Consider the following 26,124-nt stretch of genomic DNA (forward strand, 5'->3'; position numbering starts at 1 on the left):
TGGGAAAAGCACAAAGTAAGCGTACGTCGCTCAGGTGACCCACCACTGTTTACGAGTACGCCCAAAATGGCGGTTCGGGCAGGTAGTACCAGCAGTAACTCCTTGGAGATTGCCTTGCACGAGTACGTACAACGTACCAGTACCGGTACGTCGACTCTACATTGGTGGGCGTACATCCGACTTGTACATGGTGAGTGTACATGTACGTGTACAAATTTTCGGTTTCCGGTGCCGAAAGCAATCGAGCTTTTTTTCTCCATCCATAGATCCGTCCACCTAATGACGACACGCTGCCTAACTGTCGGCCAGGTGGGCCACCGCGGCCTCCCGTCCCGCCAATCCACCGCCCTCCTCCTTCCTGCCCCGGCCCTCCCCGCACATGTCACCCCTCCACCCCGCGGCCAAATCGTCCCCGTGACGACGCTTTCACCATCGGAATCGCGGGTTTACCCGCACTAATCCACCCCGATTCCTCCATTCCTGGCTCCAAATCCACCACCACCTTTTCTCCGAAGGAGAATCCGTCGCTGTCTGGCTCGGCTTTAATCCCTCACCCCCGTTCCTAATCCTACCACCCGCCGCCACCTTCCCCCACCTTTAGCCCGCCCGCCTCCCTTTTGGGAAGGAAAGGAAAGGAATGCCGCACGCAGCCGCGGTGGTGCGCTGGTGGTGCTGACGACGACCCGATCCGGCACGTTGGTGCTGGCGAACTCGCGCCGCGCACCCAGATTATTCGCCATTTCTTTTTCCTGTTAATGAGAGTCGCGCGCGCCTGGTTGGCCCTGCCTGCCTGCCTGCCTGTGCTCCCCCCTCTCCCCCCTCGTCGCGCTGTTCCTGTGCTCCCCCTCCTCGCGTCGCCCTCCGCCACCGCGCTCCCCCGCCCCAGCGCGTCGCCGCCGACGCCGCGCGCCTCCAGCCGGATCGCGCCGCCGCGAGGCCATCGGCGACCGGGCCGAGGGGAGGAGATCGCCCGTCGGCGCCGCCACCGCCGCCGAGCCGCGTCTCCTCCCGTCCGATCGTGCCTGCCCGCAACACCTCCTGCCGCGTCCCGATTCTCTTCCTACGGCTGCCGCGACTGCCCCAGATGATACATGGTGCGTCTGACTTGTCACGCTTGCCGTTTTTCTTTTGTTCTCTTCTGAGATTCAATTGAATGCGTCGGGGTGCGCTTTTGTCTACTTCCGCCGCGGTATATTTTTTTTGTCTGGGTTTGGGGGAGAATTCTGTGTGGTTTTCGAGCTCGTGTCTGGGAAACCAAGTGGATTTTAGCCGGCATTCTGCCGAATTTTGGAGGATTTCATTCATCGAGTGAAAATTTATCCTACACATGCTGAGTGAGCTGAATCCCTGCACCTGCCGACAGTAGCGGGACGTACTTGTTCTGCGGGTGTCACGAGTGAGGCATTTAGCATGAATCTGCTCTAGCTAAGCATTTAGCATCTTTTGCTTGCCTACAACTCAGTCCAACCTGTTTGCTAAATGATGATAATGAAATGGAGTTGAGTGCCTTTTAGAGGTTTAGCTGAATTGTGCCCACCAAGGGGTATAGTTTCAGGACAGAGACACAGATTGCATCAACTAGCTTCACATTTATAATGTTAAACCGGGTGAACATGCTAGTTTATTGTATATTAAAAGGCTCTCATGCTTGTATTGATGTTTCTACTTCTCTTCTGTGCGACTTTGGATAGTTTTATATGCTTATGCCCTGGCAGACAAAGCCCAAATTTACTCAAATCTTATAATCAAACTAAATGCCAATACCCTCTTCCATATGATGGTACATTACTCTGCTCTACTTGTTTAGGTAGATGTCAACTGCACTGGTTTCTGTGGAACCAACCAGACCTAAATTCTCGAGGCTTCTTCCATAAACAATTTTCAGTTTGATAAATGGTTTATAACAATGCAATATCACCATGAGAATTCATTGAAACTCATAGATATTTCTTCATCATACATCTTATTCTTAGGTTTGCTTTACGCATCTCGCATCTTGGTTTCATGAGTCATTCATATCTGATATATAGGTGTTATTATTCTTTTGCTCATTTTTCCTGGGATATTATCAATATATGCACATTATCGGTTTGGCATCTACTGGAATGCCGAATTTCAGTGCAGATGTATGATCCATTATCATGCAATTTTGATCTATTTGACATGTTAAACTTGTCACTTGTCACGTGTGCAGGCTCCCGTGTTAAACATTGTTATAGGCTCTCATGTATGGGTGGCAGACAAAGATTTAGCTTGGATTGATGGGGAGGTCTTCAAAATTGATGGTCAAAATGCTCATGTTCGCACAACCAAGGGAAATACGGTATGTGTCCATGATTTCTGTTGCATCCCTGTTACTTTTGGACTTAGATGGACCTCGGACAAAGAGTGCATTTTGAACTTCAATTTACTCTTTGTGTCATTGACTGTCAATCTTTGAATGTTTCATTAAGCAAGAGTGTGCTGGTTGTTTGAGCTATTTGGAGGCAGAGAAACGGTCGTGTGTTTGAGAGTTTTTCACGCAGATAGATGTTTTCTTCAACCAGACCAAGGATGAGATAGGTTCTCGTTCAGTCGCATCTACTAACGTCGCTTCCTTTCGGGTCTGTGTTTTTCTAGTGTTAGAGGAGTTTTATGGGGTGCAGTGATTGGCTCTCTCGAGTTGTGTAATTTGTTGTACTTTGGGGGTTCTTTCCCCGTTTTTTTTTCCAAACCATGAAGGAGAACTGCATGTGATATTCTTCTAGTACGAAAGTTAGTTTTCTGTCATGAAAACTACATGGTTATACTGTTGTTTGTGCAACCAGATTACTGCAAATGTATCAGATATACATCCTAAAGACACAGAAGCACCACCTGATGGAGTCGATGACATGACAAGGTTATCATACTTGCATGAGCCCGGTGTTCTGGATAATTTGGCTGTCAGATATGCAAAAAATATAATATATGTGAGTGATCATATCTTGCGATGTCAAGTCCACAATCATTATAGTAAGTGCCTTATTTTCTTTTTCTTTCTAATGCTATTATCCTGAGTTTCAGACCTATACGGGGAACATTCTGATTGCCATAAATCCATTCCAAAGGTTGCCTAATCTCGTTGACGTCCAGACTATGGAAAAATACAAAGGTGCAAATCTTGGAGATTTAGATCCTCATGTATTTGCAATAGCTGATGTCTCTTACAGGTGAATGCTTATACTACTATTATGCTACGACTCTCCTACAGTGAGCTTTGCCCCTGTAGGTCTATATTGATGGAACCATTTTGCATTCATTTGAATAAGGAAACAGGCAAATGATGAATGAAGGAAAGAGTAATTCCATTTTGGTCAGTGGTGAAAGTGGCGCTGGAAAGACTGAGACTACAAAATTGTTGATGAGATATCTCGCATTTTTGGGTGGTCGGTCTGGAACAGGAGGAAGGACGGTTGAACAACAGGTTTTGGAAGTAAGTTAGATTTCATAAGTTGTAATGCTTCTCGCTGACAGCAAGCTCTGTGTTTGTTCAAAGATATTCAATGCAATGATTTCAGCTGTATTAATTCTATCATCATTTATGCTTTGCATACAGTCTAACCCAGTCCTTGAAGCTTTTGGGAATGCGAAAACTGTTCGGAACAATAATTCAAGGTATGGATATCATACTATGGAAATCAGAAGATATTTATTGTGTTTCATTGGTGTCGTCAAAGTAACACCAAGCCAGTAGTAGTATCGTATGTTACTAGTAGTATCGTATGTGTTATACAAGTCATAACCAAAAGTATCATACAGTAGCAGAGTTTACTGGGTAACCAAAAGTACGGACAAACATATGGAAGCTTTTTAGTTGAAGGAAATGAAACCTTTTGTTACAACAGCAGGGAAGACCCTACTGAAATATATTGATAAATAGAAATTTACAAGGTTCCAGAGGACCCAAGGCACAGCTCAAAGTGCTAAACAGCCCAATCCAACATAGTATTGAAGGCAACCAAAACCAAGCATGTTATTGTTACTCATGGTTAAAAGCTGCAAACAAAATTAGAATGTAGTATGGTAGGACAAATTACAAATTATAAGATGAACCATTCCCTTTTTTCCTTGATATGCTAATCCACCTAGTCAAAGCTTCAGCTAGTTGTTGGGCAACTCTACACGTGTTATTCTAAATGTGTTTTTTGTCTTAAGAGGGGGTGGGGGGATTTGGAGTGTACACCTTTGAATAAACTATTTTTATCTCCAGCTTTGATTTTGGTAAGTTAACCATATAAAATATTCTAATAGATGCATCTGAACTTATCCAAATTAAGTACCCGTTAGCTCAGACTAAACTGGGACACAAAGAAAAGATACATACATTCACTCCACCACCACATTAGCATTGCATAGGAACCGCTGAACTTCATTCACTAATAATTTTTTGTAAGCAGCATAGCATGCCTCTACTTTTCCAGATCCACCCATTCAAGATTGCATTGTGAATATTGAAGGATGGTTGTGTTTCAACCAAAAAGTATGGCAATGTGATAGTTTCATTAGGGCTCTCCCTACAATTCATCTCTTACCATAATCAAAACATTGTGATATTGATTCTGAGACCAAGATATGGAAGTTTGAAAGATCTGTGGTTTCTGCTTGGTTTCACTCAGAAAGCCCATCACAGTTTTTTTTTTGAGGTAACCATCACAGTTATTGTCATAACTGACAAAAGAGCATGTGGCTTCTAGTCGTCTTTTATTGGTAAAGAAAACAGAGAAAATGAGCAAGACCTCTCTTTTCGATTCGTGGCACAGTATACCTTACCACAACTCTGGTGAAATATAAAATTCCTCCTAATTTGTGTGATATAACTGGTTATGGGTCCCTCCAGATTATTAACTATTTGAGTATTGAATATAAAATAAACAATCAGACTCTGTATGGGAGGTCAAAGCCAAATAGTTCTTTTTTTTGTTTCATTCTCAACATTCATCTCATCTAGATGGGCAGTACACAGTATCATATACTCCCTTCGTTCACTATTATAAGATGTTTTGGATATTTTAATATGGACTACATACGGATTGAAATGAGTGAACAAACACACTAAAACACGTCTATATACATCCGATTCATAAAAAAAAGCTAGAACATTTTATAGTAGTGAACGGGGGGAGTACACTATTTATCGGTTTATGTTCTGATTGTTGCTCTATGTGACTTACATACCTCTTTAACTTTTTCTCGACATGATGAAGTCGATTTGGCAAGTTTGTGGAGCTCCAATTCGACAAGAGCGGGAAGATATCTGGTGCTGCTATTAGAACTTACTTGCTCGAGAGATCTCGGGTCTGCCAAACTAGTAGTCCAGAGAGAAACTACCATTGCTTTTATTTCCTTTGTTCAGCACCGTCAGAGGTAAAAAAAAATGTTACTGGTGTCAGTTTGCTACTTATACTTTTCAAGCTATTATACCTTTTTATGTCTAATTTGGTCCAGGATATTAAAAAATATAAGCTGGGGGACCCATCTTCATTTCACTACCTCAACCAGTCATCTTGCATCAGAGTTGATGGAATCAATGATGCTGAAGAGTATCTTGCGACAAGAAATGCTATGGATATGGTTGGCATCACTGAGGAAGAACAGGTTCAAACTCAGCCCTTTTCAGCAAGGATTTGCTCGTCAGCTGTGGATATCACATTTGTTTTTCAACGGGATGTTTCTTTACAGGAAGCTATATTCCGGGTTGTTGCTGCTGTGCTTCATCTTGGTAATATTAGTTTTGCGAAAGGGACAGAGGCAGATTCATCTGTAATAAAGGATGCCAAAGCAAGATTCCATCTTAATACAGCAGGAGAGCTCTTGATGTAGGCTGTTGGTTTTGGTTCACCAATTCTCTATAATTTTATTACTATCTTTCATAATTAATATTTGTAATCTATGATACATTGGAATGCTCCTTGCAGGTGTGACTGTGAGAAATTGGAGAATGCCTTGATAAAGAGGGAAATAAATACGCCAGAAGGAGTTATTACTACTACAGTTGGTCCTAATTCTGCTACTGTTAGCAGGGATGGCTTTGCAAAACAAATATACTCTCGACTATTTGACTGGTAAAAAAACTTGATCACATATTATGTACTATAATTATGTGCCTATCTTTTCTAACTATATACAATTGTACTATTGCAGGCTTGTAAATAGAATAAATGCATCAATTGGGCAAGATCCAAACTCAGACAAATTGATTGGGGTACTTGATATATATGGCTTTGAAAGTTTTAAGACTAATAGGTGAGTAAGCACTAAGTTGTTCCAGAAAAAGAAATTTGAAGCTAATACATAGTAAGGAGTACCTTATAACTTATATGGTGTTGCTAAATATTCCTTTGGTCTGCAACTACTCTTCAGTTTTGAACAATTATGCATCAACTTCACGAACGAAAAACTCCAGCAACATTTTAACCAGGTATATGCAAAACTCATCTTTGTTAGAATTTTCTTCTCCTCTTTCCTGTGCCAAGCAACCAGCGGTGTTTGTTTCGGCAGAATGTATTCAAAATGGAGCAGGAGGAGTACACAAGGGAGCAGATTAACTGGAGTTACATAGAGTTTGTTGACAACCAAGATGTTCTTGATTTGATTGAGAAGGTACGGGTTGGTCGCTGTTACATGCATTGACTCGCTTTTGTAATTTCCTTTTATTTCTCCCCCCTCTTGTACCTAAAACTATTTGTATTTAGTTCATAGTTATAAATATTGTGCAAATTTCTATATTTATATGGCAAACCTCAAGTTTCTGTGATTTGTAAAGGAGTGTCATGCTGATCTTAGCTTCCTTTGATCAGTAGAGCTGAAACACAACAAATTAAGCTCAAGGATAACACATTAGTCTATGTGATCTTGCGCTCAGCTCCGTTCAGTGTTTGATGCAGTACAATATCAGCTACAATGTCCTATATAGATGATGGAAATTATCAATATATTTGTGTATTTGTTGTACATTCTTAGCAATATCTGCTTACTTTTTTTATGTTCGCACATTTAATTACCACCTTTTTGTGTCCAGAAACCAGGTGGCATTATTGCACTTCTTGATGAAGCTTGGTAAGTTTTAATGCCTCATTTGTTGGCACTACATGTTGCAGTTTTACTAGGATGTGCGTGTTCAAATAAATAAATAAACATATATGTCAGTGTGTGTTGCTAAGAGGGCAGGCCTGGTGCAGTGGTGAAGTCCTCCCCACTTGTGCCAAGAGGTCCTGGGTTCGAACCAGCCTTTCTGCATTGCACTTCGCAGGGGTAAGACTAGGTTCCTATAATCCCTCCCCAGACCCCACCTTGTGTGGGAGCTTCTATGCACTGGGTCAGTCCTTTTATACATCAGTGTGTGTTGCTTGCTGCCTTATGCCTGCCTGTTGGAGAGAACCGAAAGTTCTGATTAATTATTTTGGTAGCAAATTTATGACATGCATGCCCAAATTATTCTCCATAGTCTGCCGGATTGATTACCTGATCCTAACATCCAAGCAATGGTTGTTCATTCATTTTTCTTGTTTTGGCTGAGGATATGCATGCCCAGATTATTCTTCATAGTTTGCCAGACTGAACGCGTCATGTCAACATCCAAGAAACACTTGCTAATTCATTTTTCTTGTCTTAGCCAAGGACATGCATTTTTGCACCAAATGATTTTGTTCACATGTTTCTGACAAGATTCTTTCTCTTCCGTGTCTATATATCCTCCAGCATGTTTCCAAAGTCGACACACGAGACATTGTCTCAGAAGCTGTATGAAAAGTTCAAGAATCACAAAAGATTTGCTAAACCGAAACTTTCTCGTACTGCATTTACAATCCAACATTATGCTGGAGATGTAAGTTTTTTTTTACATCATAGCACTTCCTTTATTCACGCATTTATTCAAGTACATCCATTTTTTTAATTCATCTGCAGGTGATATATCAATCTGATCATTTCCTGGACAAAAACAAAGATTATGTGGTAGCAGAACACCAGGAATTACTTAATGCTTCCAGGTGCTCTTTTGTATCAGTTTTATTCCCACCAGCACCAGAAGAGAACACAAAATCATCAAAGTCATCCTCAATTGCTACTCGCTTCAAGGTCACATTCTGCTATAGTTAAAGGCTTGTGTAATATCATCTATCATCATTTGTTGTGCAATACGGGTCCAGGGGTCTCCGTGCAAAAAAAAAAAAGCCTATTGTGAATTTATTTCAAAATTTCCACTTTCTATACCTAAGAAAATGCTTTCAAAGAGATTAATGGTCATAGTATCTCACTTATGCATGATCATTTGTCATTTAATTATTGACTTGGTGCCTCCTTGATCTTGTTGCTAGGTATTTTTAGGAAAAACAGTAAGGGAGAACCTTGCTGCCACATGGTACTAGACTGGGGTTGGTGTACCACACCAACAGTACATTGCTAACGTGGCCCTCCATGCCTGCTAATTCATAACAGAAGGATTTTTAACAGGGAGGGCCGAGTTGAACCCACAAATGAACTTAAGGGCCCCACTTTACAAATTAGAAGAATAGGCATTCAGTTGAAATGTATAGTAAATAATAGGGACCTGTGGTGATATTTACTTCTCAAATTTCTTTGTGGAAGTTTTCTTGTGATGACATTGTGTATCTAATTTTTCAATGTAATTTTCAGATGCAACTTCATGAACTCATGGAGACTTTAAGCTCTACAGAACCTCACTACATTAGATGTGTAAAACCAAATAGTGTTCTTAAGCCTGCTATTTTTGAGAACACCAACGTTCTACAGCAACTTAGATGCTCGGTAATAAGATATTTCATGCTTCTCCCCTTTCTTTTTTTTTTCAAAATTTGAGAAATTCAGTGCCATTGTGTCCCCTGATAATATTTTTTCACCATCTTAGGGTGTTCTAGAAGCAATTAGAATCAGCTGCGCTGGATATCCTACAAGAAAACTGTTTCATGATTTTTTACATCGTTTTCGCATTCTTGCTCCTGAAATTCTAAAAGAGAAGTGAGTCTTTTTAATCATGGATTACATTTTCTTTTTTATCTTTCTTTATCTCTAGCCTGTCTTCTTAACAATTACATGTTTTCTTTTCTAGTAGAAATGATGAAAAGACGACTTGCCAAAAGGTTTTGGACAAAATCGGACTGGAGGGCTATCAGGTGAGCAGGTTTTTTATGTTCTAAACCAAGCAACAACTTTGTACTTTAGGTTCAACAATTTTTTTCCGATTAGTGGTTCAACAAATTGGTTTCCCGTATAAGTACAGCATAAATTATCAGAACATTGCACTATTCTGTCAATGCCCAGGCACAATGGTTTCGATGCTTGTTGGATTGCCTGGATCAACTCTATTCTTCGCTCCAGTACATCGTCAGCTGTGCTCCTTAACGGAGTTCCTGGGAAAAAAATTCTACTGCCGCAGAGGGCTTAGACAAGGAGATCTCATGTCGCCTCTCCTCTTCGGCCTGGCTGCTGATCTTCAATCCATCAAGAGTCCATCGGCGCAATCTCCTCTAGCTTCCTACCTCTACTAATGATGGGGACTTCCCAATTGTTCAATATGCCAACGATACCCTCATGATCATTCAGGCCTACTAAACTGTTACAAACTGAACCCTTGTATTGCTATGGGCCAAACAGGCCAGATAAGTACAAGGTACATATGCAAATAGACCCCTATATAAGGGAGAAAGAGAAACCAGTGGCGGAGCCAGGAAAAGTCAATGAGGGAGGCCAAACATAGTTAAGCCTGGTTTGGGAGGTCCGGTGCATCAAAATTCATCATTTTAGCAGCAATTTATCACCTCTTGACATGCATATTAGGCTTAAATGAATGGCGTTAGGGGGTGGCCAGGGCCCCTGCTGGTCCCCCCCTGTCTCCGCCACTGGGAGAAACTACACAGCCCTATACACAGCACTATAACACTTGACACCCCCCTCAAACTCAGGGTGGGTCTACAACACTGAGTTTGGAAAGAAAAAAGCTGTGTTGAGCTCGAGTTGTGCCTTCGTGAAGAAATCTGCAAGTTGGAGCTCGGAGGGCACGAACTGGAGAGTCACAATCTGGTCTTGCACCTGCGATTGCGTGTAAGAAGCATCCACACCAATGTGTTTTGTGAGCTCATGATTCACAGGATCACGAGCAATGCTGATCGCGCCGGTGCTGTCCGAAGAAAGAGGAGTCGGTGCAGTAGTAGAGACCCCAAAATCATCAAGAAGCCACCGCAACCAAGTGACTTCAGCTGTCAGTGCTGCCATAGCCCTCAACTCAGCCTCAGCACTCGAACGGGAAACCGCTGTCTGTTTCTTAGTCTTCCAGGCAATCAAAGATGAACCAAGAAAAACACAGTACGCTGAAAGGGATCGACGATCATCATGATCACTAGCCCACGTGGCGTCAGAATATGCCTGAAGCTTCAAGGAACTCGAACAAGGAAAGAATAGGCAGCGAGAGGAGGTTCCACGAAGATAGCGCAGAACCCGAAGCAGGTGGGAGTAGTGAAGCTGAGTAGGAGCAGAAACAAACTGGCTCAAAATGTGGACAGCATGAGAGATGTCAGGACGTGTGATGCCAAGGTAGACAAGGCTCCCAACAAGGTGACGATATCGGCTGGGGTCCTTAAGAGGCTCGCCATCAGTGGGCCGAAGGTGAACTCCAAGCTCCATGGGAGTGTCCACGGTGCGCTGATCAGAAATACAAGCACGGGCAAGAAGCTCCTGAGTATACTTCTCTTGGGAGAGAAGAGTGCCCTCGGGCGTAGAAGACACCTCAAGACCAAGGAAATATCTAAGTGGACCCAGATCTGACATCAAGAACTTGTCACTAAGACGCTTCTTCACAAAATCAATGAACGGAGAGTAATCGCCGGTGATGATCATATCATCGACACATAGAAGAAGAAGCGTCCGACCACGAGGGGAGGTGTGAATAAAGAGAGCAGGGTCGTGACCGCTGGCTTTGAAACCAGCATCTGTGACAACGGAGGAGAAGCGCTCAAACCAGGCACGAGGAGCTTGCTTAAGCCCATAAAGAGAACGCCGCAGATGGCAGACCATGATCATTCAAGCCTTCCCTCGTCAATTGCTTTGCCTTGAGCGCCTCCTCAAAACCTTTGCCCAATATACAGGGCTCCATGTTAACTATCACAAATTCTGCATCCTCTCCATCAATGTTCCGGAGAACAAAACAAGTCACTTAGCCAGTTTATTTGGCTGCAAGGCCGCCTCTTTCTGTTTCACCTATCTCGGGCTCCCCCTTGTCCTCTCTAGGCCAAAAATCAGAGACTATGTTCCCCTCAAAAACCCAATTGATCGTATGAGAAATAAATCTCCCAGATTGCACTTTGCTATTAATAGCCTAGCCTCAGTTGGTGATGCTTTGAACATGTGTGCCGGATCCTCTCTATCTCCTCCATCTGCCTCTGTCCCCACAAGCTTTTGATGAACTTCATGAATCCAGACAGATGATCCTTCAGTTCCACATAAATAACATTGGTGTTAACTTTTGGAGCTACAGGTGTGTGTGTGTGTGTGCAGGGGGGAGGGGGGGCTTCCTTCTCTGCCTCAAAAATTTATAAGCTATCCTTCAATCATATTCTGGTCCCTATTTTCTCAAACAGGATCTGGAACTCTAAATGCTCCTCCATGCTTAAGGCGTTTGTTTGGCTTCTGCTAAATGACCGCTTCAACACTAAAGACATGCTGCAAATCGAAATTTCCAGGTCAATGATGGAGTCAACTGCATTCTCTGTAATGATGACCAGCTCGAGACCAGAGATCACCTTTTCTGGAACTGCTGTTTCAGCAAGGAGTGTTGGACATCAATCAACCTGCACCATGATAGCGATCTTAGAATGGAGAACAGGATCACCATGACCAGGGCGGACTTTGGCAAGCCTTTCTTCATGGAGGCCTTCAGTACCGTCGCTGCTTGGGCCATTTGGAAGCAAAGAAATGCTAAAATCTTTGACAATTTAAACCCTAGTCTTGGCACTTGGTCCTTTCTCTTCAAGAGAGACCTTTTCCTTCTTCCTTTCTCTTCAAGAGAGACCTTTTCCTTCTTTCTTCACATCTGTATACATATATACAACTCATATATTAATTTAATTTCAATTTTCCGCCCAGGAAAAAAAACTGTCAGAAATGCATACAAAGTAAGGTGCTGAGTTCACTTGAAATTGTGTGGGCTAATCACTTAGTCAGGGCTAGACCTGACATGGCTGAGTTGAATTATAGGTTGGGTTATAACTGAGCTAAATATATTTTGGTTGGGGACCGCTATTTATTTGTGTAAATTATTAGGCTAGTATGAGTTAAGGTTTAGAAATTGGCTCATTACCAGGCATGTATGAGTTCTATGTTGCATTTGTTTTAGATTCCTTTTACCTTTTAGATAGTTTCACAAGTATTCTGCAGCATACAATGGAGATTCTGAACTAACTCCTTGCTTGCAACTGGTTAATAATGTACTTATTCTTTTGGACTGATTTTGTTTAGTATCTGGGAAATATTTTTATGCAAGAGTTTGTTCACTCCCCCGCAAAAAAAAAGGTTTGTTCACTCAGTCCTTTAACATTTGCAGCATATTTTCTGATCAACAGATAGGAAGAACTAAGGTATTCCTTAGAGCTGGCCAAATGGCTGAATTGGATGCTAGAAGAACAGAGGTGCGAAATACTGCAGCAAGAGGTGTTCAGAGTCAGTTACGTACTCATGTTGCTCGTGAGCAGTTCCTAATACTGCGCAATGCATCTGTTTGTTTGCAATCCTTTGTCAGAGGTAAATTCATTTCCATATGACATCTGAATTGGACATTATGTTCATAGTATTGATGGAGCCATATGCATATGTTAAGACTTCCTTTGCTTATTGCAGCAAGATTGGCTTGTAAACTGCATGGATTCTTGAGACAACAAGCAGCAGCGCTGAAAATACAGAAAAATATACGCCGTTATTTTGCACGGAGAACTTATTCTCAGCTATGCCTGTCAGCCATTACATTGCAGACAGGGTTAAGGACCATGGCAGCTCGCAATGAATTCAATTCTAGAAATCAGAACAAAGCTTCTATCCATATCCAGGTAGGTGCAGTGCTCCTTTCCTTATTCTGCTGCAGACGAATTTTGGCTCCTGCCATTTTTATGGGTTTCTTGTTCACTTGTATTTGGACCATCACTACAACATTGCAGTCCCGTTGGCGTCGCCACAGAGATAACTTAAGTTATATGAAGTTAAAGAGAGCAGCATTGACCTACCAATGTGCTTGGAGAGGAAGGGTTGCCAGAAGGGAACTGCGGCAGCTCAAAATGGTACTTGATATCACCTGTTGTGGTGTGCTTTTTCTGGTAGTTTTTGTGGTTGTTGCTTTTTTGTAAAGCTTATTTGGGAACAAACTTTTAGGCTGCAAGAGATACTCAAGCTCTAAAGGTGGCAAAGGAGAAACTGGAGGAGCGTGTGGAAGAGCTAATGAGCCGCTTGAGCTTGGAAAAGAAACTAAGGGTTAATACTTGGTCTTGAATAATTGCTGAATATTGGTCATACTGAAATTACTGAGTATATGGTAAATCTGCAGTTTTATTGATGTATTGAAATACCAACTAATTGTTGTACTTGTGTATACAATTTACAGACTGATCTGGAGAAGTCCAAAGCAACAGAAATTTCTAAACTGCAGTCTGCTCTTCATGACATGGAACAGCGAGTGGAAGAAGCTGCCGCAATGAAGGAAAACGAATCAGCTAAAAAAGCTGTCGAAGAAGCTCTAGCTCAAGAAAGAGAAAAGATCAGTTCATTGACTTCTGAAATTGAGGGCCTGAAGGTATGCTCTTCAACCTTAACTATGGAAGTACAGTTGAACTGCAGTACAAAGGACTGGAGCAAGGGGGTGGTGTTATAGCTTCATATAGTGACTTGCATTTATCAATATATATTACAGTATCTGCTCTAGTTAAAAAGATCCAAATAATTAACATTCTTGCGCGTAGTGCGAAATATTGTGATAATAGACACATGCTACTGTTTCAGGTGCTACTAGTAGCAGAGCGAGAGGAAAATGATGTAACAAAGAAAGCACACGCGAATTCCCAGGAAAGAAATGAAGAACTAAATAGGAAAGTCCAGGATGCAGATGAAATGATCAAGCAGCTTAATGATACCGTGAAGAGGTTTGCTGTTGTTTTTAATTGCCCGAGTTTCTCAATACTATATCTTGTTGATTGCACAGAAGGTTTTCTTCTACACAGAGCTGGTTGAAATATTATTAAAACACGGCCTGTAAAGAAGGTCATAGTCTAGTGAGTCATACCTAAAGATCTTATGGAGTTTCTTGAACTTGCATCTAAATTTCTAAGCATAGTGGCTATTCTGTAAGGTTTCATACTATGTACTAATGTACATCCACCAGTCACTTCCAGGGAGATACCAACTCCAAAATCGGTATTGCTACCAGAAAATGTGTATTGATACCAACATTGACTAAATTTTATTAGAGGCATGCGTCCCTCATCATTTTTCTTCGACATGGCCTCTACTAATTGTTGTTTAAGGGAAGCTGTACTCGAAAACTACTTAGAAGAGCCTCATGCATAACTGTACACACTAATGCTTGCAAGCAACAGAGACATGATTGTGCACACATAAGATGGTACACATTCTGTGTTTCTTATGCTGTATAGGGTAAACCTGTGTTTTTTTTTTGTTTTTTTTTGCGAAAGGTGTTCTTTTTTTGTTAAAGAACATCAAATTCTCCGATCTTTGATCCTTGATCCAGTGTATCTCCCATCACTCGAAAACTGCCGCCACATGGTGCCACATTGAAGTGTTGATATAAATTCACGGCACATGGTGCTCCAGTTCCGGGAGCAGCATAGTTTCTGGGTTTTGTCTCAACGGTAACATATCCAGAAAGTGTCTGCAATTGCAGTCTGCAGGGGCATTCTGTAAATTACATTTTGAGAACTCGGTTGCCTTTTTGCAGTTTGATGTATATTTATGTAAACTGAAAAATACATTATTTCTCTTGCCCCCACCCTTCCAGTAGTTAATGGGACGGGCACCTGACTTTTTTTAGACTACGAATGGGCCCTAACTTTGCTGGATGCTGCTTGTATTAGAATCTAGTCTCCTAATTTTCAAGGGATTACTCTGAAAATGCCGCATTTTGTTTTCTGTATGAACACAGACTAGAAGAGACTGTAAGAGAAGGAGAGGCCCTTTTGCTAACAGAGAAGCAGCAAAAGGAAGAAGCTAGTACCGCACTAGCTGAATCTCACCTACGAGATCAAGCTTTTGCGATCAAAATTGAAGAGGCTGAGAAACAAATCACTCTGCTCCAGGAAAATGTTGAAAGGTTTGTCCCAAATGTACCTTTGAGCAGTGATTCTATCGCGTAATCAGCCATCATCACATTGATACTCTTTAGTTTGTACCTATGAGTTCATAGTTATTCTTAAACCATTCTTTTGGTGGGTGCACGGGCAGTTACTGAACATGTTTTCATCCTTCTATACGGTGTGATCTGATAGCTTGCACCCTGTTGTGGAATGCAGATTCGAATATAGCATGGCAGATCTGCAGTCTTCACTGACAATTGAGAAGCAACAACATGAGGCAAGTGTGGTAGAACTAGCTGAAGCACAAGGTAAAATTGAGGAACTTCTGAGAGAAGTTGGGGACGCTGATGAAAAGTCTACTCTGCTTGAGACTACTGTACAAAGGTTCTTTGGTTCCCCTTTACAACCTACTCTACATAGGAATCCTTATCAATCATAATATTATGAATTTGTCAACATATTCAAATAATAGTTTTTGACCGGGATATTCAAATAATAGTCATTTCTTCTTTCCATGTATATAGGCTTGAAGAAAGATTAACCGAGAATGATGCTCTATCAACTACAGAAAGACAAGAAAGTGAAGCAACTAAGAAATTACTCAATGAAGTTCAGGGTAAAAATGAGGAATTACTCAAGAAACTTGAAGATGCTGGAAAAAATATTGTTCATTATCAAGACACCACCCAAAGGTGTGTTGCTTGATATTTACCGCCTTATTTCTAAACCTGAGGGCATTTCATTTCTGATTCGTTTTCTAGCATCCAAATCTGAGCTACTAACTTTACACTCTTTGATCTTGTTGTTGGAGAACTGTGTCTATTATCGCACCATTGTCACAGCTGATTATTTGTTCCATGTTGATTTAGACTCGAGGAAAATGTAGCGGCAGTGGAGATTTCCTTGAAAGATGAAAGGCAGCAAAATGATGTGATCATGAAACAACTAGCAGATGCCCAGGTAGAAATTGTAGAGCTACAGAGGAACCTTGAAGGTGCTGATAAGAGAAACAGTCTGCTTCAAGATTCTTTACAGAGGTTCCTTTCTTACCTTAAATTTATTACTCATAATCATATTTGTCAAGATTGTTCCCATTCTTCTGCGAGACAACACATCTGGTTAGCATGCATTGGCAGGGATAACCGATGTGCACTATTTCCTCCTATCAGCAAGAGTTAGTCTTTTGTTTTAACTAGAGTGAATCCTTCTTCCGAGTTTGACAACATTTTTTCTAGAATAAAAATAACAACATTTTGCTGACTAGTGTCAGGAAAAACATGCAATACATAAAGAATTTATGTAAACATGGTGTAAAAGAAAGGAGAAACAAATGAAGAATATCTAAAGAAGTTGGAAGTTCCTGACATGTCTAAGATACTGTACATGTTACATGCTCGACTAGACGATTATACAAAGTACTAAGTGTGATGGACCTAGCATATCGGTAAGTACTTGTCATTGGTCATGCTTAACTGCTAACATATATTTGAGCAACAGCACCAATGTTTCGAGCAGGAGTCCTGTTCTTGCTTTCTCAATCTTCCTGTACACTTGATCAAGTATAAGCTGTGGTCTTAGATATATCATTAACAAAAAAAAAAAATGAAATGTGGTGAAACCGTGAAAGTGGGCCATTCCTATTGGAGAAAGATGGTTTGTACAATCAGAGAAGCGCTTTCTTCATCATATATGATATTGACAGGATAAATACCAACAAACTGCTCTCTTTAACCGCCGGTTATCAAAAAGTGCATCCTCATGAATGAAGGCATGAAGGGGTCATCCTCACTAACTAGTATTCACTCAAAGCATGACCTGAATCCTGACGCACAAGGGCATCATGCAAGTAGCCAAGTTTTTTTTTTCGTCGAGAAACTGCAATAAACATTGCACCTCGTTTGCATCATAGAACAAAAAGGTTGTGTACAAATCTGAGAACAGGCTACAGCCAATTGACGAACCATAAAATATAAGAAAGGTCGATAGGCAGAAGCAGCTGTGACGTCTTAGCCCCTGCCTTGATTGAGAATTTAGCATTGGCCCTGCCGAAGTCTCTCTGCGGAAAATGTGTGCATTACTCTGTTTTTTAAATAATATGCGGACAATTTTTTGCACATTTTTTCATTACTAGGAGAAGAAAATAGTTATGAGAGTTGGGCGGCTAGTGCGGGGATCAAAGATCAAAACACGACCAAAGATCAAGCAGCACACACAACAGAAGACAACCAACACCCACTCCAGTTTGTGCAACCATTAATTAAAAGCCTCTTGCCACCACTCTGCTTCGTCCCTGATGTCGTTCTTTACTATCATAATGTCCTTGCTCTCCCCTTGAAATACCTTGGTCACACCAAATGGACCTTGTTACGGTCACACCAAATGGATCAAACATTTAGGGGACCATTAAGTCAAAATCCTTCCTTTTGTGCTTAGGGGGTGCTCTTCTGCATGGTCGGCTGCCATTCTTCCAGGGAGTTTGTCACAGAGGGGATGGCAATGACATGTCCTGCTCAACAGAGGATAAGATCCCATAGATGGCTGGGCCATGGACATTGAATGAAGAGGTGCTGCGCCAACTCTGGTTCCTGGGAACACAAGGAGCAGTTTTTGCGGCTAGGGAGGCCATGGCGCTCAAGCCTGTCAGTTTCCAGCACCGGTGTTGCAAAGCGAGCCAGAGGAAGAGGCGACACCTCAGGGGTGCATGAGCCTTCGCAGGATTTTGTGGCATGGGAAAATGGCGTGACTGACGAAGAAATCCCTTACACAGATTTCACCAAGTACTTCCAAGTCCAGGGACCAACTCCATATAACCATGCCCTCTTGGTCGGCTATGAGGTGTTGCCAGCAGCATGGTCCAAAAAGTAAGATGCTTGGCTTGGACAGCGGCTATGATGGAGAACTTGACCTTGCCAGGTGCCTGCATCTTCCAGTTTTGCTTCCAGGAATCATACTCGACAGTGCCATGGAAGAGCACCTCGTAGCTGTTGAAGTATATGTGGATTGCCCAACCTTCTCCATCAGTTTGGACTTTTGGTTCTACTGGTTGGTGCATGAAAAAGAGATCTTGGATTTGAATCTTGGCTTTCACAATAAAAATAAAACAAAAATGCTTGCCCTCTTTCTCTTCATGTATGGCCTTCTTGAGCCACACGTGCGAGGATGTGTTGAAGTATATGTGGATTGCCCAATCTTCCCCATCAGTTCGTACTTTTGTTTCTACTGGTTGGCGCATAGAACTTAATAGTAGCATCCAGTATCAAAAAGTTTTTTGCAACTGGAAGGTAGAAAAACTAAGAAGCTGTTAAATGAACTAGCTGGCTAGCACTAAAATGATGATTGACCAAGGAAAATAAGAATTTATGAGTGCCTGACGAGTGACGATAAGGTGTGCAGGTTAGTTTCTTTCTGTCAAGAGTTATTTTAAGCTCGTCTGATTCTGGCTTGCATTACCAATTCTCGTCTTACTCTGAGCTCTATTAGCCTTTCAATATAGGAGAGTTCAGTTTTTTTTTTTTCATACACCTAGACTTGATGAAGAATCTACCGCAAGAGATGCTTTATTGGTAGCTGAAAAGCAAGAAAAAGAGGTGACCAAAAAGACACTAACTGAAGCTCTGGATCGAATCGAGGAACTAGTTAAAGAACTTGAATGTGCTAACAGCAGTATGCATCAGCTTCAAGATAGTATACAAAGGTCTGTTTACTCCAAAGCAAGCATCCATGAAACCTCTGAGTGAACCTGTTTCTTACTGTTTTATATCCATGAACGTAGACTTGAACAAAGTGCGTCTGCAAGAGAGGCAGTTTTACTAACAGAGCATCAGGAGAAAGATGCGAAATCTAAAGCACTAGCAGAGGCAGAAGCGAGGATTGATGGTTTGCTGGAGGAAATTTCTTCTGCTAATATAAATATTGATCTACTTAAAAAAACTATGAAAAGGTTTGTTTTTTCATGAAGTGAACTTCTTTGTGTAAACTTTACTACTGGAAAATCACTTGCACATCATCCATGCATTTACCTCCATATGCAAACGTCATGCTGCATAGGCTTTTAAAGCGGTACTCTGGCAGTATTCCATTTCACTTGAGTATTTCACAACCATCCACTTACAATTTCACTAGTGCTTATCTCTTCTCATAAACTTCCTTCCTGTGAGTGTGATAATTAGTCTTCTGAGAGATTGTACCTAAATTTTATAGATGCTTTTTGCTGGCTATCATCCCATTACTGCCCACAGCTCTAGGAATGGAAGGAAATAGTGACAGTTCTTTCCAACATTAGAGTAAACATAAAAGTACATGCCATGGTTCACTTGTTCTGGGAGCTGGTTGAGAGATAAACTGAACTTAGAAAAAAAGAAAGCCAAGGTCACAATATTGTTAAGCATCATGATCTTTCATTTAAGTTGTGCTGCATGTCCTGTAGGATGTGTTTCTTAAAGGCAATATGTGGGGGTTATTTGCAGCTTGAGGCACAGTGTAGTAGATTCTAAGTAATTTGGCATCTGCTTTGATAAGATAGATTCTCCCTCATCGATTTTATGGATCGCACCTGTTATAATTTAAACCTGAACATAGGTTAGAAGAGGGTGCAACAACAACGGATGCTCTTTATTTAGAAGAAAAGCACGCACACGATCAAACCAAGAAAGTGTTCTCAGAAGCTCAAGAAGTAAATCAGGAGTTGCTTAGGAAAGTTGAAGAAGCTGATAAAAACATTGGTCATCTTCTAGAGAATGTGGAAAGGTCTGTTTTTTTTTTTGCTAACTTTATTGGTAGGTTAGCATAAGTAGCAGCTAAGTTTGATGATCTGCACTAACTGCTACAATAGAATTCTGACTCCTATGATTTCAGTATTGTGAACTAACACTTATTTCCTTCATTTCAATAAATATAGACTTGAAAAAGATGCAATGACAAGAGAGTCTTTGCTTCTTAAAACAAAGCAAAGTTACGATGACACCATAACTGAGCTATTTGAAGCTCAGGAGACAAATCAACAGTTAACGAACAAAATAGAGGACTCGGATAACAAAATCGGTCTGCTTGAAGTTTCGGTGAAAAGGTTTAATCTCTTTGCTTTTAAGTATATGTAAGATTGAAACCAACATTTGTTGGTTTGTCAATTCTACTTGACCACTTCTAGAATTGTCTCCTATCACTGTACATGACTATCTCTCGCGTTATATTAGGTAGTTCTTAGTGTAATTTTTCTCTTCTTTGGACGTAGACTTGAAGAAAGTACATCGGTCATGGATTCTCAATTGGCAATAGAAAGACATGAAAACAGCAAATTAAGGAGCGAACTATCTGATGCTCGCCTAAGGATCGATGAATTACTAAATGAAGCGCAAGATAACCATGCAAGTCTAGCAGAGCGTGATGATATGATAAAGAGGTCTGCCATTTCTTGTATAGGATTAAATCAGGCTTCTCTTCTGACCCCAGAGCACTAACATTATATTTATCTTTGATTGCATAACACAACGATGCGTTCCATCATTACACACATAGACTTGAAGAAAATGTCAGCACAAAGGAGACTTTGTTGCTAACTGAAAGAGAACAAAATGCTTCAACCTCAAAACTGCTTGCAGAAGAACAGTTGAAAATTGCTGAATTAATAAAGAATATTGAAGATGCACATAGAAAATCTGACAGCCTTCAGACTACAATAGAAAGGTCAGATTCTGTACTTCTTTCAATGTTGCGGTGTGTGTTCACGCGAGTTTTGGTGGCAGGGGTTGGGTGGGTCACTACATGTGCTGGTTGTACCATCCTATCTTTTTTTGATTAGAGTTGCAATCATGCACCAACTTCTCTTTGTCAAATTGTTTTCCCTCTTCACATTGATAGGCTTGAAGAAGATGTCACTGCCAAAGATGTCTTGCTTCTAACAGAAAAGCAAGCACATGAGGCAACTCGGAAAACTCTAGTTGAAGCTCAGGAAAGAAATGAAGAATTGCTCAAGAAAATTCACGATGATGATAAAAATATTCTTCAGCTTCAATTTACTATACAGAGGTACATGATAGTTCCTTAGGGCACTAATTTTTATCATAATGCCCATGTCCTCCCTCTAAAAATACTAGGTATATCAACCTTTTTTTTATGTACAAACACAGGCTTGAAGAAAATACAGCTACAAAGGAGAATTTGCTGTTGAGAGAAAGAGAACAAAATGATGCAACAACGAAGGCGCAAATTGAGAGCCAAGAAAGAAGTGAAGAGTTACTAAAGAAATTTGTGGATGTTGACAGGAAAATTGATCTTCTTCAAGATAGCATAGAAAGGTACTTCATCTTCTTAGCCTTCAATGTATAGCTGTATGTTTAGTGCATACTTATTTTTCTGTTTTTGTTATGAGATGTTAATGCTTGATATTCATTTCTTCAACATAATTAGGCTTGGAGAAAGTTCAACAACAAAGGATGCTTTGTTACTATCTGAGAGACAAGAGAAGGATGCAATGAAGAAAGAACTTGCTGAAGCTGGAGAGAGAAATGGAGAGTTACTAATGAAAATTGAAGATACTAACGAAAAAATTGAACATCTTCAGAATACCATAATTAAGTATGTGTCTTCACTAATGCTTCTTGTATGATTTTATTATTCTACACTTAGCCACCCACATATCTATACACTCTTTCAGCCACCTCAATCTTACGATGTCCGAAATTTGATTTTGTATACTGTTAAATATTTCCACTTCTCAGATTTATGACATAGTTTTATGTTTACCAATAAAACAGGCTTGAAGAAGATATAGCAGCAAAAGATGTTTCGTTAGAAGCTGCACGGCAAGAGAATGACTCAATCAGAAAATCTCTTACTGAAGCTCAAGAAAGAAATGAGGAATTACTCAGAAAAATTAGTGATAATGAGTACCGGATCCACTTACTTCAAGACACAGTGCAAAAGTTAGTATATTTATTCTGTATGCAGTGTGCTGCCACTGAGTTTCAAACTAGAATAACATCATTACATGATTACTAGTATTGTATGTTCATAAAAAATCATTGGTGTTATCCTTTACAAGTCTACTTCTTTTCCTGAAATCAGGATTCAAGTAGATGCAATATCAAGATTGTCTTCGTTTGTGATGGAAAAACAAGACAGTGATGTTGCCAAGAGAGCTCTTACTGAAGCTCAGGAAAGAAATGAGGATTTATTGAAGAGAAATGAAGACCTCCTTAACAGGAATAATGATTTGGTTAAAAAAATTGAGGAGTCAGGCAAAGTTATAACTCACCTTCAGGAGTCCCTACAAAGGTGCATATGCATTTTTTTTCTGTTTCATGTTTTCAAGAATAGTGGTCAGGTTCTGCTTCCTATTTTGTACCTCAATCAAACAATTCTTTGCGATCTTTCCATAAACAGAATTGAAGGAAAAGCAGCCAACTTAGAGGCTGAGAATCATGTTCTCCGTCAGCAAGCAACTGCTACTCCACCTTCTACTGCCAAATCTCCACCCTCACGTTCAAAGATCACAAGGATTCATGTAATGTACCTTTAGTGGGCCTGACACATATATGATGATTATTCGATCCTCAAACTGATATTGTTAGTATATTTTGCAGAGAAGCCCAGAGAATGGGCATGTTTTGAACGGTGAACTAAGGCAGGCTGAGCTGAGGCCATCAGCTGGCATGTCAGAAGCAACACCCCCAGTAGTGAGTTATAGCAACTATGTATCTGCATATAATTTCTACAAAATTGCATTTAATTGAATGTCTAAACAATAATATAGGGCAATGCTCCCAACTCGAGTAATCAAAAAGACTTTGAACACGGAGAAAAGCTGCAAAGAGTGCTTAATCAGAAACATCAGGTATTCTACAAATTTGATGCTGGTTCTTCGTGTTCAGTTGAACTGTCAACCTAATTTTGAGATGATCATTTGTTGCTTTTTGGAAGTCTCTGCAGCCCCAGCAGCCCCAAGATGACCAGCAGTGGTTACTTACTTGCATTCCACAATATCTCGGATTTTCTGGGAGCAAGCCTGTTGCCACTCTTCTTATATACCAGTGTCTTCTTCACTGGAGATCATTTGAAGCCATGAAGACTGGTGTATTTGACAGAATTCTGCATGCTATAAACTCTGCAATAGAGGTTCCTCACACTTCTTTGGATTCGAATAACATCTTTCTTCATTTAAATGCAGCATCGATGACATGGAGTACAACTTCTGCTTGTTGCAACAAACTAGGAGAGAATGTCATTTATTGAATGCCCTATTGCAGCAGAATTGGAATTAATCTCATTTATCCAATTTTCTATTGTGCAACATCTAACATGTACATAAAATAATATTTGGCAAGATTAGGATCCATGTTCTCTCAGAGTGCCTTGAATAATTGATAAAACATGAAAATATGGAAATTAACTACAGTAACAACTTTTCAAATTGCTTGCAAAACTACACTTAATGCAATTGGTGTAGAGTTTGGCTACTTGTCCTGATGTCGGCTTTCCCTCTCTTGAAGGCTGAACATGATGTGAGAACATTGGCATATTGGTTGTCCAACTTATCTGCATTAACAGTTCTCCTTCAACGATCATTCAAAACTACTAGGACCACACTCTCAACCCCGCAAAGGCGAAGATTTTCGTCTGAGAGGACATTTCATACAAGTCAAACTTCAAATGCTGGGCTTGCTTATCTCGGCGGGCAATCAGTTGTTGGAGCTACCGGATTACCCCAAGTTGAAGCAAAATATCCAGCTTTGCTCTTTAAACAGCAGCTTGTGGATCTAATTGAGAAGGTTTACGGTATGATAAGTGACAGCGTGAAGAAGGAACTAAACCCTTTACTTGAATTGTGCATCCAGGTGCTGTTACATGCTCTCATTTTCTGGAAGAAAGTTAAAGAAGCTTCATCCTTTTCTATTTAAAGATGGTTAAATGTTGAATCTCTTCAGGATCCACGAACTTCTCACTCAAATCTGGCAAAAAGCAATACAAATGGCTTGGGACAACAGAACCAATTAGCACATTGGTTAAGCATCGTGAAAGTCCTCGCCAACTATTTGGATGTATTAAAGGCGAACCATGTAGGTGTAAAATGATCATGGACCCATGGTATCCGTTCATAAAATTGTCTGAATGCATTTTGTCTTATCTGGTTGAATTTGCAGGTCCCATCAATTTTGGTGCATAAATTGTTCGTACAGATATTTTCACTGATTGATGTTCAGCTATTTAACAGGTTAACACTTTGTCCTAGCCTCATGTATTCACATATGTATAAGCTTCTCTTAAGATCTTCCCCTTGGAAACAGGCTACTTTTGCGGCGTGAGTGCTGTTCATTTAGCAACGGGGAATATGTCAAAGCTGGACTAGCTGAGCTAAAACACTGGTCTGATAATGCTACTCGAGAGGTATTCACTTCCCTGTTTACAAATGGATTTTCCAAAGCTATTGGCTTATCTGTTGTATTTGATGCAGTTTGCAGGTTCGGCCTGGGAGGCATTGAAGCATATCAGACAGGCTGTTGATTTCTTGGTGCGCGTTCTTTTTAACTTACTGAATATTAATTCCCCAATAGTATTTTATTCACAAATACATTTTATTCCTATTTTTCACTTCTGCCAGGTGATTTCTCTTAAGCCAATGAGAACACTAAGAGAGATACGTGCTGATGTGTGCCAAGTAAGTATTTGATTTGACTGACATTCTTTTCTTAATAAGAAAGGAAGATTCTTCCACTGCTAGTCCTTACCCCTATAAGTTGTACTTCTAATATTTGTATGAAATTCTTTCAGGCCCTCAGCATACAGCAGCTAGAGCGCATAGTTGGTATGTACTTGGATGACGTCAATGGTTCAAACACTATTTCAGCAGAGGTGAGATGATGTACCCTCATATACTATTTGGTCGGATGCGATCATGCCATCACTTAAGCCCCAAATCTAACCAGAACTCTGAAGTTAATCATGTGACTCTGAACTTGAGCGCACTTGGGGCGAGAGTAATATCATGACCTCCTAGGATGTCCTTATGTGGCAACCCTCATCCACTTCCACTTAAAAAAATACAAAATTTGGTCTTTACTACAATATTGATTTGTTTCTCATTTACAAATGAACTGTTAAATGATACGTGATTTCTGTTTCTCTATTTATAGTTCGCATCAAGCTTGAAAGCTGCAGCGCGTGAGGAAGCAAATACTGTCACAACTTTCTCTATACTGCTAGATGATGATTCTAGGTTTGATACATTTGACAAAAAATAGCATCTTTCAGCTTAAAGCCTTCTAATGTTTATGGCTCATGGTTTCACCGTTTCATTCCTCAAATGCAGTATACCTTTTTCACTCGATGATATTACAAAGACAATGCCAATCATTGAGATGGCTGATGATGACTTGCTACCATTTGTCCGTGAAAACCCAGGCTTTGCGTTTTTATTGCAAAGAGGGGAATAGTTATTTTTCTCACCGTGGAGCCTTCGGCAGCTGTGGATAAATCAGGAGTTCCTGTTTGTAGGTTGTACAGTATGTGTGATTCTTTTTATACCAGATAGCAAGCCATTGAGGAGTAGTTCCTAGGAGAGCTTAGGTATCTGATTTCGATTGATTGGTTCGTTGATTGTAAATTTGTGTCCAGTTTTTCATGCCATGTTTTATTTTCAGTTATGTTGGGCTTGTATAGCAAGGGGACAAGGGCAAAAGTCCCTGTATAAGCTTAGTAATACAAAGTTTTGCTGTAATTAGTGAAGCTGTACGTGTTGTAAATTGTTACAGAAAATGAACATCATTGTTCTGCTGGTATAGAATAATGGCATTGTGGTTGGTTTGTT

At 40.5% G+C, this 26,124-nt stretch overlaps 1 protein-coding gene across 17 annotated transcripts; it reads left to right on the forward strand.

Moving 5' to 3' along the window:
• Positions 1-440: 440 nt before the first annotated feature.
• On the forward strand, positions 441-26,124 carry LOC123070362 (myosin-17). 17 transcript variants are annotated; one of them, XM_044493534.1, is made up of 53 exons: positions 451-1,094; positions 2,195-2,323; positions 2,808-2,951; positions 3,046-3,191; positions 3,298-3,454; positions 3,578-3,636; positions 5,226-5,385; positions 5,467-5,616; positions 5,701-5,837; positions 5,937-6,083; positions 6,163-6,264; positions 6,382-6,439; positions 6,520-6,621; positions 7,040-7,077; positions 7,720-7,846; positions 7,927-8,097; positions 8,656-8,787; positions 8,888-8,997; positions 9,089-9,152; positions 12,594-12,771; positions 12,868-13,073; positions 13,182-13,301; positions 13,393-13,491; positions 13,622-13,810; positions 14,017-14,156; positions 15,173-15,340; positions 15,540-15,707; positions 15,848-16,015; positions 16,193-16,360; positions 18,850-19,017; positions 19,096-19,263; positions 19,902-20,069; positions 20,221-20,388; positions 20,554-20,721; positions 20,838-21,005; positions 21,180-21,347; positions 21,449-21,616; positions 21,729-21,896; positions 22,076-22,243; positions 22,386-22,595; positions 22,704-22,824; positions 22,904-22,996; positions 23,074-23,154; positions 23,250-23,435; positions 23,810-24,154; positions 24,245-24,376; positions 24,461-24,531; positions 24,605-24,704; positions 24,772-24,828; positions 24,919-24,975; positions 25,089-25,169; positions 25,451-25,533; positions 25,627-26,124. In XM_044493534.1, exons 1-53 carry the CDS (start codon positions 1,092-1,094, stop codon positions 25,748-25,750), a joined length of 7,161 nt encoding a protein of 2,386 aa, XP_044349469.1. In that variant the 5' UTR covers positions 451-1,091; the 3' UTR covers positions 25,751-26,124. The 17 variants fall into 17 exon arrangements, with proteins under 17 accessions (XP_044349467.1, XP_044349465.1, XP_044349470.1 ...); XM_044493533.1 differs by having other exon boundaries at positions 453-1,094; positions 23,241-23,435; XM_044493546.1 differs by having other exon boundaries at positions 455-1,094; positions 9,092-9,152; positions 23,241-23,435.

The sequence above is a fragment of the Triticum aestivum genome, chromosome 3B, assembly GCF_018294505.1.
Source record: "Triticum aestivum cultivar Chinese Spring chromosome 3B, IWGSC CS RefSeq v2.1, whole genome shotgun sequence".
NCBI classification, from domain to species: domain Eukaryota; kingdom Viridiplantae; phylum Streptophyta; class Magnoliopsida; order Poales; family Poaceae; genus Triticum; species Triticum aestivum.

Excerpts from the sequence above, each read along its gene's own strand:
- LOC123070362 (XM_044493530.1), top strand. Across the intron at positions 3,192-3,297 it reads ATAGCTGATGTCTCTTACAG|GCAAATGATGAATGAAGGAA; the intron begins GTGAATGCTTAT and ends ATAAGGAAACAG. Across the intron at positions 24,976-25,088 it reads TACGTGCTGATGTGTGCCAA|GCCCTCAGCATACAGCAGCT; the intron begins GTAAGTATTTGA and ends AAATTCTTTCAG.